The 13,045-nt window shown below is 35.5% G+C and overlaps 1 protein-coding gene across 1 annotated transcript; it reads left to right on the top strand.

The window, feature by feature from the left end:
- Nucleotides 1-598: 598 nt before the first annotated feature.
- LOC142616517 (uncharacterized) lies at nucleotides 599-1,648 on the top strand. The gene is made up of 2 exons (XM_075789354.1): nucleotides 599-864; nucleotides 985-1,648. The coding sequence occupies exons 1-2, from the start codon at nucleotides 599-601 to the stop codon at nucleotides 1,646-1,648; spliced, it is 930 nt and encodes a 309-aa protein (XP_075645469.1).
- Nucleotides 1,649-13,045: the final 11,397 nt, after the last annotated feature.

The raw sequence follows: 13,045 nt of genomic DNA, 5'->3' as shown, positions 1-13,045 counted from the left end.
TTGCAGAATTTTCAAATTTTTTTTTTGAAGCTGGAACCAAATGACTTTCATTAAATCAAAAGACTGGAATCCAAATACAAAGCATCCACTGCTGGGGGAGGATCCTCCTCCATCCATATAATTTCACTATCAGATAACCTAGCAAATCTTGCCAAAGCATGAGCAACACTATTGGCACTACGCCTAACACAGCTAACTAAGATGGCTCTAAAACCTGCAGCCAAGCACCAAATATCTTCATAGATTAATCCAAGTCGAGAGAAATTTGGTTGAGCCTGTGACACTGTCTTCATCACTAGAGCATTATCACTAGAATCACCTCCATAAAACCAGCGTCTATAGCAAATTCTAGAGCTTTGCGACAAGCCATCACCTCCACCTCTTCACTATCCCTCACAGCACCACCCTTGGCAGATATAGCAGCCATAACCTCACCATTCCCATTACGAATGACAGCACCATAGCCTAAAGTTGCACCATTATCAAAACAGGCTCCATCAAAATTTAGCTTAAAGAACTCTCCTTGTAGAGGTTGAACCTACGTACAGGGAGAGAGCTTGTGGAGATCACATGAGAAAAAGATCCCTCTATAGTGTTTATGGCTGAGACACTTACAAATGATGCAAGGCTGGAGATTATACAAAGAAGCATTGAACACGATCATCGATGGGTGGTTCCAAGGGAAGGTAAAGGTGGTGGTTTGGCTATGTTTTGGAAGTCTTCGATAAAACTTACAGTAGTAGGATCATGCAAGTATTACATTGATGCAATCATAGATAGGGGTTCAGAAAACGAATGGCATCTAACCGGATTTTATGGTGAGCCAGAAACAGCAAGAAGGTCAAAAGCATGGGAGAAGCTCGGGTATCTCAATTCCCAATCTATAATTCCATGGTTATGTGTTGGGAATTTTAATGAGATAATCAGATAAGATGAAAAGGCGGGAGGAGCACTAAGGCCACATAATCAAATGCAAATGTTCAGAGAAGTTTTAGATGAGTGCGGATTTATGGATTTGGGTTCTGTAGGACCTAAATTCACATGGGCTAGACATTTTGATAATGGAAACTCAATATGGGAGAGATTAGACCAAGGATTGGCCACAAATAATTGGTTCTTAAAATTTCCTGGCACGAGGGTTCACCATTTACGATGTGACTCTTCAGATCACGCTGCAATCCTCATTGTGTTTTCAGGTTTGGACCCCCCTAAAAGGAAAAAATTATTTCGGTTTGAAGAAATGTGGTTGTCGAATCCTGGTTGTTATGAAATTGTCCAAGCTGTGTGGAATAGGTGTGAAACCGAACATGTGGAAGGGATTTTGGGTAGAGTTGAAAAGTGTGGTAGGGATTTGAGTTGGTGGAATACAAATGTGTTTGGGAATGTGCAAAGGGAGTTGGAAAATTTGAGGAAACTACTCCCTAAGGCCGAAGAAGAAGCAATCCTAAGGGGTGACAATACTAGAGTTCGGCAATTAACAAAAGAAATTGAAGAGTGGCGCGATAAGGAGTCTACAATGTGGGCACAGAGATCAAGACTACTATGGGCAAGGCAAGGGGATAAAAATTGGAACTACTTTCATAGCTGTGCTACGAAAAGGTATCAAAAAAATTTGATAGAGGGCCTGAGAGATGAAGAGGGCTCTTAGAAAACCAACCCGAAAGACATTTCAGAAATTCTTATGAGCTACTATCAATCACTATTCACCTCTACGGGTCAAATGAACTCTTCAAGGGTGTGGGAGTGTGCACCAAGAGTGATTACTGATGAGATGAATGCATTATTAAGCCGAAAATTTGAAGCACATGAAATGGAAGTGGCCTTGCAACAAATGGCTCCACTTAAAGCCCCTAGTCCAGATGGAATGCCACCATTATTCTACCAACACTTCTGGGGTACGGTTAATCATAATGTTACTTCCTCCATCCTCATGTGGCTAAACTCAGGTACATTGCCCCAATACCTTAATCATACTTTTATCACACTGATACCTAAAATTAGCTCCCCTGAACATGCCCACCAATTTCGCCCTATTAGCTTATGTAACGTGTTGTATAAAATTTTCTCAAAAGCTTTAGCCAACCGTTTAAAAAAAGTATTACCTTTCATCATTACAAAACACCAATCTGCCTTTACCAAAGATAAACTTATTTCTGATAATATAATGGTGGCATTTGAGACTTTACATTGTTTGCAACGATATAAATCTAGCTCCCATGGTTATATGGCAGTAAAACTTGATATGAATAAGACATATGATAAGGTGGAATGGCCTTTTTTGGAAGGCATTATGAGGAGGATGGAGTTCACTGAAGGATGGATATATCTGATTATGCTGTGTCTAAAAACTGTTACTTATTTAATGTTGGTGAATGCAGAACCCTGTGGCATGATTCACCCAACAAGGGGTATTAGGCAAGGCAACCCTATTTCCCCCTTTCCTGTTCTTGCTTTGTACTGAAAGGTTGAGTGGATTGATCAAAAAAGCAAAAAGGATTGGGGATATCCATGACTTCTCCCTATGTAGAAGAGGTCCAAAACTAATACATTTGCTTTTTGCAAATGATAGTCTTCTTTTTTGCAGGGCAACAATGGAGTGTGGCAAGGTGTTGGATATCTTGAATGGCTATGAAGATGCTTCCAGCCAAAAAATAAACAGGAGCAAAACTGCACCATTCTTCAGCAAAGCAACTGATGGTGCAATAAAGGACCAAATAAAAGAAGCCTAGGGTGTACCTGAAATTATGCAATATGAGAAATACTTAGGTCTACCATCCTTTTTAGGGAGAGGAGAAAAAAGCAAGTTTCAATTACATTAAGGAGTGGGTGTGGCAGAAAATTCAAGGATGGGAAGGGAAATTACTCTCACAAGCAAGAAGGACGGTGTTGATAAAGTCAATCATCCAAGCTATCCCCACATATACTATGGGATGTTTCAAAATTCCATTGGGTCTATGTAATGAGATTGAGGCCATGATTAAAAAGTTTTGGTAGGGACAAAGAGGTGATCGAAGGAAAATCCATTGGGTTAAATATGATGACTTGACTAAGGCCAAAGGAGTGGTGGCATGGGCTTTAGAGATTTAGCAAAGTTCAATGAATCATTACTAGCAAAGCAAGCGTGGCGCCTGTTGCATAATCAAAACTCCCTATTCTACAAAGTTTTCAAGGCTCGGTTTTTTCCAAATATAACTATTATGGAGGCCAAGGATTCAAGAATGGGATCTTATGCTTGGAGGAGTATACTTATAGGGAGGGATGTTATTCAAAAGGGGGCCCGTTGGAGAGTTGGTGATGGAAAAAAAATCAGAATTTGGCAAGACCATTGGCTGCCAAAGAAGCACCCTCCGCATGTGTTATCCTATCCAGTGGTAGAATTTGAAAATGCTATGGTGGATACCCTTATCGACCCAAGTAGGAGGCAGTGGAATGTAGAAATGGTAGACGGGCTGTTCAACACAGAGGAGGCGGAGGTGATCAAGTCAATTCCATTAAGCCGTGAAACATCAGAGGACGTACTGTTCTGGCCTCACTCAAGCAACAGACAATATACTTGCGAGACCAGGTACAAGTTCTTAAAAATGGAAGAGGAGTTGAATGGTGAATCACAGATAACCATTAACGATGAGAAGGAGCTGTGGAGAGGAGTGCGGTCCATTCATGTTCCTCCCAAGGTGAAAACACTGATGTAGCGTGCTTGCCGTGAGGCTATGCCTAAGAAGAGTGCACTGTTCCATCGTACCATCTTAGCAGATCCATTTTGTGTCAGATGCCATGCCTCCTCAAAAGACTCCTTGCACTCCTTGTGGTCATGTCCTGAATTGGATTCGGTGTGGTCAAATATGGAGTTGTGGAGTCTGCGTGGTTCAGTTCAATTCATGACTTTCGAAGAGCTATTATCGTGGTTAATCAAGAAGAACCACCAGTTGGAGCTCTTTGTAGTCACAGCTTGGACAATTGGAACCAGCGGAATCGGGTATGCCTCAATCAACCCGCAGATTCACTTCATCAGCTTCCTCACCTCTCAAAGACTTGGCTAGCTGATTACCAAGCTAGGCAAGTGAGTCTAGCTACACCAATACAGCAATCACGCTGCCCCAAAAATCATTGGAGGCCACCACCATCAGAGCTTTTCAAAATAAACTTTGATGGAGTTGTCTTCCCATGTGAAAAAAATTAGGCATAGGCGTTGTTATAAGAGATCACAGAGGCTTAGTCATTGCATCCTACTCAAAGCTGGTTCACTAGGAATTATGCAGTGCTGACATTGAGGCGATGGTTGTGGTTGGGCTCTTTCCTATGCACTAGAAGTGGGCATGAAACAGGTTGTATTGGAGGGTGACTCATTGACTGTCATTAAATGGATAATGGAGGAAGAAAGGCTACTGGTACCTCTGGGCTTGCTCGTTGAGGATGCCAAACAGTTGTCTCAACGCTTTGATGAATTACTTTACTCTCATGTAAAGAGGGAATGTAACACTTTAGCTCATAGTCTGACTAGATATGCCACTAACATTCCAATTTTTTTAGTTTGGATGGAGGATATTCCACCACAGTTTCACGATGTACTTCAAGCCGATTTATTAGGTTCATTTGAATAAAACTAGTTTCCGTGTGTTCCCCCTTAACAAAAAAAAAAAACAAAACAAAAACAAAAACAAAATGAATTTCAAAGAGAAAATTCAAATATGATTTTTTAGTTAAAAAACAGAATGGGTTTTGAAAATAATTTTCAGATCTAATTTTTTAAAATAAAAAAGAATGAATTTTCAAAATAAAATTTCAAAACTGATTTTTTATTTTTATTTTTTAAAAAGGAGATTTTTGAAAGAATTTTCAGATTTGATTTTTAATTTAGAAAACAGTAGAGATTTTGAAAATAATTTTCAGATTTGATTTTTAATTTAGAAAACAGAAGAGGTTTTGAAAATAATTTTCAGATTTGGTTTTCAATTTAGAAAACAGTAGAGATTTTGAAAATAATTTTTAGATTTAATTTTTAATTAACATAGAACAACAGATCTAAGATTTCATCATGTGTATTATACATTTACATGATCAAAATATGCACATGAACAAACAATTATGATATGTTTACATGAAATGAAATAAAGAAAAATCATGTTAGAGATGCATGGAGAATTGAATTGGATGCACAAATATGTAAATAAATAAAATAAAATAAAAAAGATAGAAGCATCAATGCATCAATGCATCAACAAATTCTATGGGGAATGGGAGAATTACTTTAGAGTTAGAGAGAGAGTGAGTCTCTCTAAGTCCTAAAGAAATTTTACTTAACAGAAAAGAAATTCTTAAAGTTGAACTTCCAAAATTTCTTTAATGTTAAGGGTAGAGGGGTGCTGGACTCTTAATTTAATTGTGTATTTATAGAGGTGTTTGTGCTTAAAAAAATAAGCTAGGGCTGCTTAAAAATCAGAAAATACAAGTTAAGTTAGGTTTTATTCCTAAAAAATTGAATCTGATAAGTCTAGACCTGATCTAAAAATTTATAGGCCAGATCTTAAATCTGTGCCAATCGGCATGTGGAAGTGCCAATCGGCACTTGCCATGTGCCTATCTGGTATATATATGTACCAGATCTACCACAAATACTTTCTAACTCGATTAAATTGGGTTTAAAAAATATCAACTGATGCCACTCTGAAAATGAACGATTATCCAAATGTACTTCCGTTGGGTGAGGGAGGCACGATAAGAGCTAGATCTGGCCTCCCATAATGGCGGGTTGGTGGGGTTACTAGGTTGTAAAGAAATTAAGGACAGAGATTAAAGACGCTATCTAATTCTACACAACCCTGCTGCTTCACTGTCACAAACACACACATATCAAAATAAAATTCAAAAAAAAAAAACCTGGAATAACAGGGAAACCACCTAATGCCTTGAAATATTGTGAAATCCAAGTACCACTCTCCCAAATTGAAGGCCTGCTTGGTCTCCTCCTCCCCGACAGGCCCCACCACAAGAGGTCCTTGAAGCTCAATGCTATGTCTTATGAGCTCGCTCTTTCCTCAGTTTCTTGGTGTAAGGTTGAAACTAACCCTCTTCATCTCCAACCGCCCACAAAAACTCTATTTCTCCTCTCGATGACCAAATAGGGTTTTGAGTTATTGTGATATCGAAGCTTCATAATGAATCGTTTATAGGAGAGCTTTGTTAAAGTGACTGAATCACTGTCTCATACATTATGCATGAAAAGAACCTACTTGCATTAGAAAAGCATGCTTACCATCCCCAGTTTACTAGTAATCGTACATAAGAAATTTTTGTTGAATTTGTGATAAAAATTGGAACATATTTGGTGTGTATTTTTTTCTTTTTTTAATCTTATTGGGGAAACTTTTTTCTCTTTTCTCTTTGTGATTTTCTCTTAATTTAATGGGAATTTTTTATTTCAATTTTTTCAAAAACTATTTTATATTAATTGTGTGGATTTTTTTAATGTAAAAAAAAAAAAAACCCAAAATCATGTCTTTTTGTGATACTTGTTTGTTTCGAAGTAAAATACTTACAAATATTTCAGTAAAATATTTTTATTTTACCGTGTTTGATTATCAACATGAAAATACATTGAAAATCATTTTTAATTGTATGCTTCACTGTAAAATACTTTTTTTTTCATACTTCTCAAAACTCAACTGGTGCACAGACCTTCAACAACAACAATAACAAAAATTGGTGCACAAACCTATGCAGTGTGCACATACCGTTAACAAAAAAACCTAGTGCACAAACTTGTGCAATGTGTAGAGACCTTCAACAAAGAAAAATTGGTGCACAGACCCCCCCCCCCCCCAAAGTCCACATCAGAAGGAAAAATAACCACCAAAACATCACCAACCATTCAAAAAATAGCCGCCAACCAACAAACCACCACTGACCGCTCAAATGACAATCACCATCAACCAAAAATCCATATCAATAAAAATAAAAATAAAAAAAGATAGGAAAAACCAGCCAAAAGACAACCACCATCAACCAAGAAAAACCTCCATGAACTCAAATTGAAAACCCAAGAAACAAAAAACATAATCTGAAAATCTAAGCCTAGCGGAGGCAACATTAGGTAGCCACCAAAAACTTAAGATCATCATCAGATCCATGGTGGTGCAAGAGAGAAGAGAAGAAGGATTTGTGCAGAAGAGACATGATGAGGTTGGTAGTGCCAATGTTGGCAGTTGGGGTCGGTCAATGGGTGGGCTACGGTGTGAGATGGGTGGAGATGAGAGGGTTATGGCCTTGTGACTTGTGAGTGAGAGAGTTGAGAGATGGAGAGAGGAAGAACTGAGAAAGTTAAGAGAGCAGAAGCTGATAAAGTGTCAAGTGTGAGAGAGGAGAAGAAATTGTAAAATGTTTTACCGATTTTTTAAGCGTGAAATATTTTACAGTTTTTGCCTTTGATTTTTCTTTTGATTGAAAATATTTTACATTTGACTAGTTATTTTACTATAAAACAAATATGATAAAATGTGAAAATATTTTTTTGAAAATATTTTACATCAAAATAAACAGAATAGCAAATCATCTAATGGACACTAACAGTTGAACTGAATTAAGTAAAGTTAAAAGTTAAAAAAAATTAAATTAGATTGAACTAAATTAAAATTACAAGACTGAATTGAATTTTAGAAAAAATTAGAGAGTGTCATTTATAATTTAACCCATTAAATCTTGACATTATTATGTGTATCATATTTTATGTATATCAAAAAATTAAAATAGAGAATAGAAGTTTTTAAATCTAGTAAATAACAAACCATGAGTCATATTAATTTTTGGCATAATGCTTTGGAAAGGCTCATCCACCATATTTGTATATCAAACTCCTAACTTTCTCGACCCCCCCCCCCCCCACCCCCACACAAAAAGTGACATGCCCACATTCAGACCCCTTGTTGCCTTGGCCTTTGGTGCATTGTAAAAATATTGACCTAGAAAACAATTTAAAATTGCTGCAAACATTTTTATTTTTTACTGTAGCACTTCTCAGCTTTTTATCATCTCTCAAATTATCGACTTTTCTCCCTTGGTACACATCATTAAAGCATGCTTCTTAAGTCTAAAATTTACACCTATTTTATCCCAAACGCCAATAACTCATGTAGTTAAAAGAAAACTTGAAAATTATGTGTGATGACGATCTCCTTAAATTATACTTGTGGTTGGCTCAAACCCAACTATTCACGGGGTCAGTCTCAAAGGCTTTCATTGAAGGAATATGTTACTTTGTGTGTGTGTGTGTGTTTTTTTTTTTTTTTCTTTTCTTCTGGTTCTATATTGGCTTTATTCTATACCGATTTCTTTATATCTTCATGCTTATTTTTCTATGCATTTTATGGGCTTAATTTGTAATAGGTTTGAGCTTAGAAATTCATGAAGAGCTGTTGGATCAATGCAGCTCGCGAGACGACTTGCTGGACCAAGCCACCCGCAAGTGGAGCATGTGGCCTACACATGAGAGTTCAAAAATCTGTTGAGAGAGCAACTCGTGAGATGATTTGCAAGACAAACTAAGTGTAGTGACCCAAAAGGCCAAGAGGTGTAGACCACGTGGATGGGCATGGGTGCGATGAGGTGAGGGCTTGCAACCATGGAATCTCACATCACATGGGTAAGGTCAAAGGGAAGGTCTTATATGTGGGTTGAATATCCAAAATGTTAATAATGCGTTTTTCCCTTCTTTATGCTTGGGAAAAATAAAGTCATGAGAGGACAATATTTTTTACACAAGAAATGGGGCATTACAATTGGCATGAGGTGTAGGCATTGTGGATGGGCATAGGTGCATGGAATCCCACATCTCTTAAGTGTGGTAAAGGAGAAGGCCTTATATGCCGGTGGAAAATCTAAAATGTTTGACAACACACTTTTCCTTACTTTGTACTCTAGAAGAGCAGAGTCATGAGGGGTATGGGCCTAAAGTGGACAATATTGTTGACATGATGGTCACATAGTTACAATTGGTATTAGAGTCAGAACCCAACTGGAAGTGTGGGGACCTGACCCAAGCCAAGTCCTATAAATAAATATAAATTAGTACAATGAAGTCTAGCAATACACAAGACATCCCATTATACAAAATTTAGGAAATACAAGAAAGTTGTAAGACACTCACGGACAATCACCCATCCTTACCAACCTTTCAAAGGTGATTTGATTAGTCCAATATGGTTTTTAGGACGTGTGTGCCGTTAAGCAGGTGGATTGTTGTGGCCAAGAGTTGTAGGCCATGTGGATGGGTCTGGGTGCAATGAGGTGAGAGCTTGCAATCCATAGAATCCTACGTCTCTTAAGTGGGGTTTGGTAAATGGGAAGGCCTTATATATAGGTTGAGTATCCAAAATGTTAACAATGTGTTTTCTTTTACTTTTTCTTAGGAATAATAAATATGTGATAGGTATAGGCCCAAAGAAGACAATATTATTGACATGAGGATTATGACCTAACAGTTCACTTGTAAGTGGCTTGGTACTATAGGATATTTAGTTATTTGAATAATTTGCAATACCTCTATCAACCCACTCTATATACATCTCATTACCATGAATTTTACCTAATAGATATCAAATACACCCACCTTAAGAGTATGAGAATTGAGCATTTTATTGTGAGAGCCAAATATCTTAGAATCTCTACACTCTTCCCTCTTACCAGTTACCATTGCTAAATCTTTGAAGGAGATTAGACTCTTCACTCCCATCTTCACCTTAGTGTTTTTAGTGTTGTTTGGTCCCTTGGAAACCATTGGAGCTTAACCATTTTTAGCCATGTAAGCTTGGTGGTGCAACCAGGTGGTGTTTCAGGATCTAAAAAGCTAGTTGAAGACCAGACTTTGAGAAGTCTATTAGTAGCTAGAGCTTGGAAGGTGCAAGGACAATTGATAGCTTTGGCTTGGAAGGTGTTTGTGAATTCGTGTACTTTAATTTATTCACTAGTGGATCATTTTCAACTTATAGTGTTGTGGAATGTAGAGAGATTTTTAAGCAAAGTACTTTGATTTTCCTCTACAATAACACATTGAGTGCCATTTTGGTTTGCATACTCTTTACCTTTTGCACTTTATACATCATTCAATTGAAGAAAATAAATTCAATGCATGTTCGGCCATGAATATGATAGTGGATAAAAAGTATCTCTTTTGTTATTGTTCTTTTTTAGATCAAAAGGTTGCAATAACAATAATATGGAGTATAAAATTGAGAGAAAATGAGCATTACTAGTGCACTCCTAAGATTTTTCTAATTGTATGCTGGCTTTTCAAAAGTTATAATGCTTTATGATCTGCATCTATGAAGTTAGAAAAATGGATGTTTATTATACATCAAGAAAAAAAATTAAAGATAAAAGAAAATTGTTCCCCTCCTTTCAATGAGAATCATTATTTGATATATTTCTTAACTTAAACTAATGATATCTTGAGTATAATGAAAAAATATCTTTGTTTTATAATAATAATGAAATTCATGAGTGATAAATGCATTCAAAAGATTGGCTTTATTTGCTTCTAAATACGTTACTTATTACCAAAAATTCTAATTAACACTAACATGATATATTTAATGAGTTCATGAAACTGAAAGTCACTGCACATGAAAATCTCTTTATTACACTTCATAAGGCCATATGTTCTGCCTCTTGCTTTTGCATGAGGTTGGAAGTTTTAGTGGATATAATACCTCTTTTCTCTGGGACCATGTTCGGACCCTCTATGAAAGGTGAACAGCAGCAACCCTTGTGCTAACACATTATCATTGTATCAACCCTAATCAACTGTACGACTAAATCTTGGTACCATTTTCATTTTATCTATTCTGGTTTATGTGTATCGTTGGTATTTCTTTTTTCTTTTTCTTTCTTTGGAATAAATTTGAAAAAAATATATATTGAAAAAGATTTGGGTTAATTTTTTAAGAGTAATTGAACAACAAATGACTATTGTCTTTGTGCTTTTTTTAAAAGAGTAATTGAACGGCAAATTAATTTAAAATTCTAATCATGCCTAAGTTCGAGGACTTTTTTTTAGAGCGATATAAGATGACTTATATTCAAACAAGTATAGATAATTTCGGTTTATATATATTCATTCATTTATTGTTATCACTAAATTTATTTTGTTATTCTTTCTAGTATACTATTCTTAATTCAAGTGACAATAACTAAAGACAATTTATTTGAGATTGAGATGATTTATAAAATGACGATAGTGCAAATATTTTTAGCCTAGATTTCTCGGCGAAAATGGGAAAATGCCCATTTTGCACCAAAAAAAAAGGGCAAATGCCTCTTTCTCAAACTAATTAGGAAAATGCCCCTCTTTAGAAACTCAATTTTCTCAAAATCGAGTTTCAAAAAAAAAAAAAAATTCTAGAGCCCTATAGCGATGTTTTAAGGAGCCTATAGTGACGTTTTAAGGACCTATAGCGGCGTTTTAAGGACCTATAGCGGCGTTTTATAACTCGACCTCCATGAAATCGAAGTTTTTTTTTTTACCTATAACTCGACTTCATGGAGCTTGAGTTACAAAACGCCGCTATAGGTTCTTAAAACGTCATTATAGGCTCCTTAAAACGTCGCTATAGGGCTTAACTCGATTTTGAGAAAATCGAGTTTCAAAAAATGGGCATTTCCCTAATTAGTTTAGGAAAGGGGGCAATATGCTGATTTTTTTCGTGAAAATGGCAAAAGCCCATTTTGGCCTAGATTTCTCATTCAATATTTCATTTATATATTTGTTTAATGTTTATGTTTATATATATATATATGTGTGTGTGTGTGTGTACTTATGTTCATGTTAAAGTTTGTCCATGTTTTTGTAATAGTGTTTATGTTTGCCCATTTATTTTGCATGAATCCAAAATAAATGAATTCAAAGAGTTTTATCCCTAAAGCAATAAGTAGTATAATTTTTAGCTTACTAGAGAATAGCAGGATATTTTTTGCTAAATCAATTGGTGAGAAAAATTATCATAATGTTAACATTGTTTGTCTCGGGGGAAACTTTTAGGCCTTGGTGTCATTTTATAAGTTATTAGTTAGAGAGTACAAAACTTGTTTTTAGTGCCTAAAGTGAAAAGAGAAGATACCTTGAACTAGATGAGTTTTACAGCCTTAGAATTCTTAGATCACCAGTCAAAAGACTCAAAAAATGTCATCATTTGAAATATTTTAATGGAAGTTGGGTTTAAAAGAACAAAGAATCAAAATAATTTCCAACAACCATCGGTTTTCCTTATTGGTCATCATGAACCAACAAAACCATAGAGCTTTAGAACGATGGATTTAGAAGAAAAATACCGAGCGTCATCCTTCGGTTCTCTCATTTTTGGGAGAAGTATGCCTATCATAATCTCTAAATATAATCAATCTATCCCACCAATAGAGTAGCAAATGATACAAAGAAATCAAGATTTAAGATATTGCTTTGATTTTTTATGTGAATCTAGAACTTTAGTGTAAACATGCAACAAATACAAGATTCACAATAGTCAATAACATTATAATTTGCAAAACCATGTTTTTCATCGCATCTTTATGTGTCATTTTTTTAACTAGTAATTTTCCTCTAAGAAATAAGGTTTTTGTGGTCCTCTTGACATTTGTCATGTGAACCCCTCCCAAGTTCACAGCCCTTGCCATTAAGCAACCATTTCAAATTAATTTAAAATTCTAATCATGCAAATATTAGATGATTTATGTACAAATAATTAATTTTGGATAATTCTATATTTAATAGCAAATGTGCTTATATTTATTCATTATATTTACTTAATTTATTATGTTATTTATATAATTATTTTCTGGTATACTATTCTCAATACAAGATACAATGAATATATATAATTATTAATATTATTAATTATTAATATTTTCTGGTATATAATTATTAATATTTTATGTTTATGTTTATTTGTATTTTGATATTTTGCTTGTGTTGTAATAATGTTTATGTTTGAACATTTATTTTTTCATGATTATACCTTTTTCTACTCTCCTCATAATTGCATCATGTAGAAACCTTATT

This window comes from Castanea sativa, chromosome 11 (assembly GCF_040712315.1).
Source record: "Castanea sativa cultivar Marrone di Chiusa Pesio chromosome 11, ASM4071231v1".
Lineage (NCBI taxonomy): Eukaryota > Viridiplantae > Streptophyta > Magnoliopsida > Fagales > Fagaceae > Castanea > Castanea sativa.
The sequence above is the reverse complement of the archived record's forward strand: the minus strand, read 5'-3'. Positions and strand labels throughout refer to the sequence as shown.

Coding starts and splice junctions, on each gene's coding strand:
- LOC142616517 (XM_075789354.1), top strand. CDS start 599: ATGGCTGAGACACTTACAAATGATGCAAGGCTGGAGATTATACAAAGA. Junction 865..984: donor AAAGCATGGGAGAAGCTCGG/GTATCTCAATTC, acceptor GCAAATGTTCAG/AGAAGTTTTAGATGAGTGCG.